Source organism: Protobothrops mucrosquamatus, unplaced genomic scaffold, assembly GCF_001527695.2.
Source record: "Protobothrops mucrosquamatus isolate PMUCROS unplaced genomic scaffold, P.Mucros_1.0 scaffold1401, whole genome shotgun sequence".
NCBI lineage: Eukaryota > Metazoa > Chordata > Lepidosauria > Squamata > Viperidae > Protobothrops > Protobothrops mucrosquamatus.
In genome coordinates, this window is record NW_015387586.1 from 168,485 (window position 1) to 171,739 (window position 3,255).

Below are 3,255 nucleotides of genomic sequence, written 5' to 3' on the forward strand. Positions count from 1 at the left end.
TCTTTGTTTACTTCAGTTGTTGAGTATTCTACCCATGTATATACTGGAGACAGGAAGAAAGCTGACGCCAGTGGCGATGCTTATTTTTGTATTTGTGGAGATAGAGGTGACTCAGGAAAACGATGGCTTAATAATTCTAAAACAGGACCAATCACTTTTGGTAGAGGACAGGTAATATATACTGTATTTATATATATATTACATAATAGGTATGCATATGCTTTTAATAGACATACTTCAAGTGTAAAGAATAATTTCCTTATTATGTAATGGCATGACATTGAATCATGTTTGGTCAAGTATTGATCACCTTTGCTATATTCACTTTTTAGTCATCTTCCTTATAATTTTAATGCTTTCTGTACTTCTTGATTCAGGTCTATGTAGGATCAGTATAAACTAACAACCCTGTGATATACTCATAAAATGTGTACATAATTTTCGTATATGGGTCTGTAGCTAGTGCTGCTTGATCAACAATTGAGAACTCACACATCTTTTGTGAACAGCAATTGTATCCCATGATATCTGCTACATTCAGAAGCGGAACTGATTTATTATGGCCTTAGCTATAGAATATTTGAAACAGCACCAGAAGTTGGTTTGCTTTAAGAACTGCATAGAGCTTAAGGGTGACCTATTCTTACATAGGTGGCAACTCTTGTCTTTCTTTCTCCTCTCCCACAAAAGTACAGAACACAGTAATGCTCTCAGCATTTCAAGGTCAGCTGAAGTGATGACAACCATGAGTTGGCTTCAGATTGCTTCTGAGGAATTGGAGAGTAGAAATAGTGAAACTGAACACATTTGTTGCATGACTGATGAATAAATTTTGGTCAGAATAAGCTGCTATAAATAGGTTCTACATGAAATATCAAATAGGCAAAACTTGTAATGATATAACAAGGACAAAAGTTATTAATTTTGCAGGAGGTAGGGAAAGAAAAAGCAATGCATAACATAATGCTATTATAGATTAAATGATGAATGCCTAAAAGATTAGATTCCTATTCTAGTCCAGTATACAACCTCTGAATAAGTTTAATCTAAGATGCTTCAGAAGGAAGTAAAGTCTCTTTGTGGAATAATCATAATTCATTGGATTTTATTTATTTGATCCTAGAAGCTCTGTTACTGGAACAGTGAAGCACTCCAGGAAATACTGCATGCTTGCATAACCCTATGATCTAATATTTGCAATAAAATGAAAGTAGTCACTGACACTTAAGATGTCAACTTTATTGCACAATCTTTTGCTATGACCTTGCAAAAATGATTCATATATATTGAAATGTTCATCTGTGCAGAGAAAAGAAGTAATATTTACTGAATTTACCCATTAAAGGCTGATGGAGTTTGTTTCAGACAAATTTAACTATATCAACTTTTCTCCAATTATAGATGGATGTTTACCAAATCAAAGGAGTGTATCTTGGGAAGCTGAATCAAGTCATTGTGGGGTTCAAAGGTTTGAACAAAGGTATGTTCAGAGAGAGAGAGAGAGAGAGAGAGAGAGAGAGAGAGAGAGAGAGATGGAATTATCAGTTCTTCCAGAAGTTGAATTTGAAAGTTTGAACTTATCATGGGAATGTGGAATGGATAAGTTTGAACTTATCAGAGAATGTGGAATGGAGGAAAAACATTATAACAGGTCGCAGAAAAATCATTGCAGTGCTTTGTATAGTGAGTAGGAAAACCAAATAAAATAATGTAAACATTGTAGAGGGATGGGGAAATAACAACTCAGAATAATTAGGAAAAGGCATCACGGTGTTTGTTTTGGCTTCAGGAGGAAGGAGAAATGATGAACGGGAAGATAGGATGACACCAGAGTTCCTTCACAAATCCTATAGAAATATTACAGAATATCTTTGCAACATTTCTTCTTGAACAGCAATTGAGCCATGGGAACACTGAAATGTAATGCTGACATTGGATCAGTATAGCCTTTGAATATTTAGATTCCCAGCCATAAGTTTATAACCTCAGAAGCAAGAAATGGCCCAAGAAGGATTTTCTATATACGGCATACAAGTCAACTCAGTTTCTATCACAACTGAGAAGAGTAATTAAAAACTAGTCTCCATTAACCTGGCATTCTCAAGATACATTTGGAGTAACAGTCCCAGAATAATAACAGGATGCAGAATGGGATTGGAATAGAGAGCAGCTACAGCAAGTTACACAAATGTATTCAAGAATAATGGAAGATATATAGCTGCAAATAACCAGTAGCTATTCATTTTTACTTGAATATCACCAATAGTCGTGTATTGATTTAACACCTAGCATAGATCATACTTATTCACTTTAAATTCATATGGGAAATATATTGCTAGGTTACAAAGTAAATTTACAATTCAATTGGTTATCTTGTACGTGTGTAGTACTGTCCAAAATTACTTTGATTACTTTTCCTTAGTTTTAAAGGCACCATGAGAGGATCATTAGGTTATTGTAACAAAGCCCCAAAATATATGAAATACTGAGTCCATCAATTTTTTTACAATATTTGAAAATATTACTGGATTTTCACTCAAGAAAGCAATAGAACTTTACAAGTATTCTTGTTGAACATTTGAATCCTTAACAGTTTAAAAGAACATCAACACAAAGTCCTTCCATTGCACAGTTATTTAAGCTTTCACATAGTATCATTGTTAATTAACTCATTTATATAGTGTGGCCTGCATAGCAGTTATTACTTGGGTAAAACAAACAAAAATAGAAAGTTGAATGATAACCTTTTACTTTCTTTTTTTCTCCCCCAGATGATTGGTTTCTAGAGAAGGTAGTAATAGAAGAAAGAAATTATCCTTTTACTACATATACTTTTGTTCATAATACCTGGTTGCATCAAAAGTCAAAAAAAGATTTTACAGAAGTTACAATCCCACTACAAGGTCATATGTCTTAATTTTAAATTTTAAGATACAAAGATAGAGATATGTATGTATGTGTGCATTTGTCACATAAATTATCACATAAATTGTCAAGCAACTTTTCAAAATATCATAGGGATGAATAATGTAGGTTGTCGTATATAAATAATACTATATATATATATATATATATATATATATATATATATATATATATATATATATATATATATATATATATATATATATATATATATATATATATATATATATATATATATATATATATATATATATATATGTAGGTCTTTGGTCATTCGGGTTCTCTCCCGCGTAAAATTGGAAGTGTCCTGGCGACGTTTCGACGAAGTCA

At 32.4% G+C, this 3,255-nt stretch overlaps 1 protein-coding gene across 1 annotated transcript in view; it reads left to right on the forward strand.

Moving 5' to 3' along the window:
• Nucleotides 1–3,255, forward strand: part of LOC107292677 (lipoxygenase homology domain-containing protein 1) — a gene marked incomplete in the record, with an annotated part of 170,360 nt that overhangs the window by 124,633 nt on the left and 42,472 nt on the right. Inside the window, 3 exon segments of the mRNA XM_029285202.1 lie at nucleotides 17–171; nucleotides 1,402–1,480; nucleotides 2,772–2,903. Of these exon segments, the coding sequence (XP_029141035.1) occupies nucleotides 17–171; nucleotides 1,402–1,480; nucleotides 2,772–2,903 (366 nt within the window).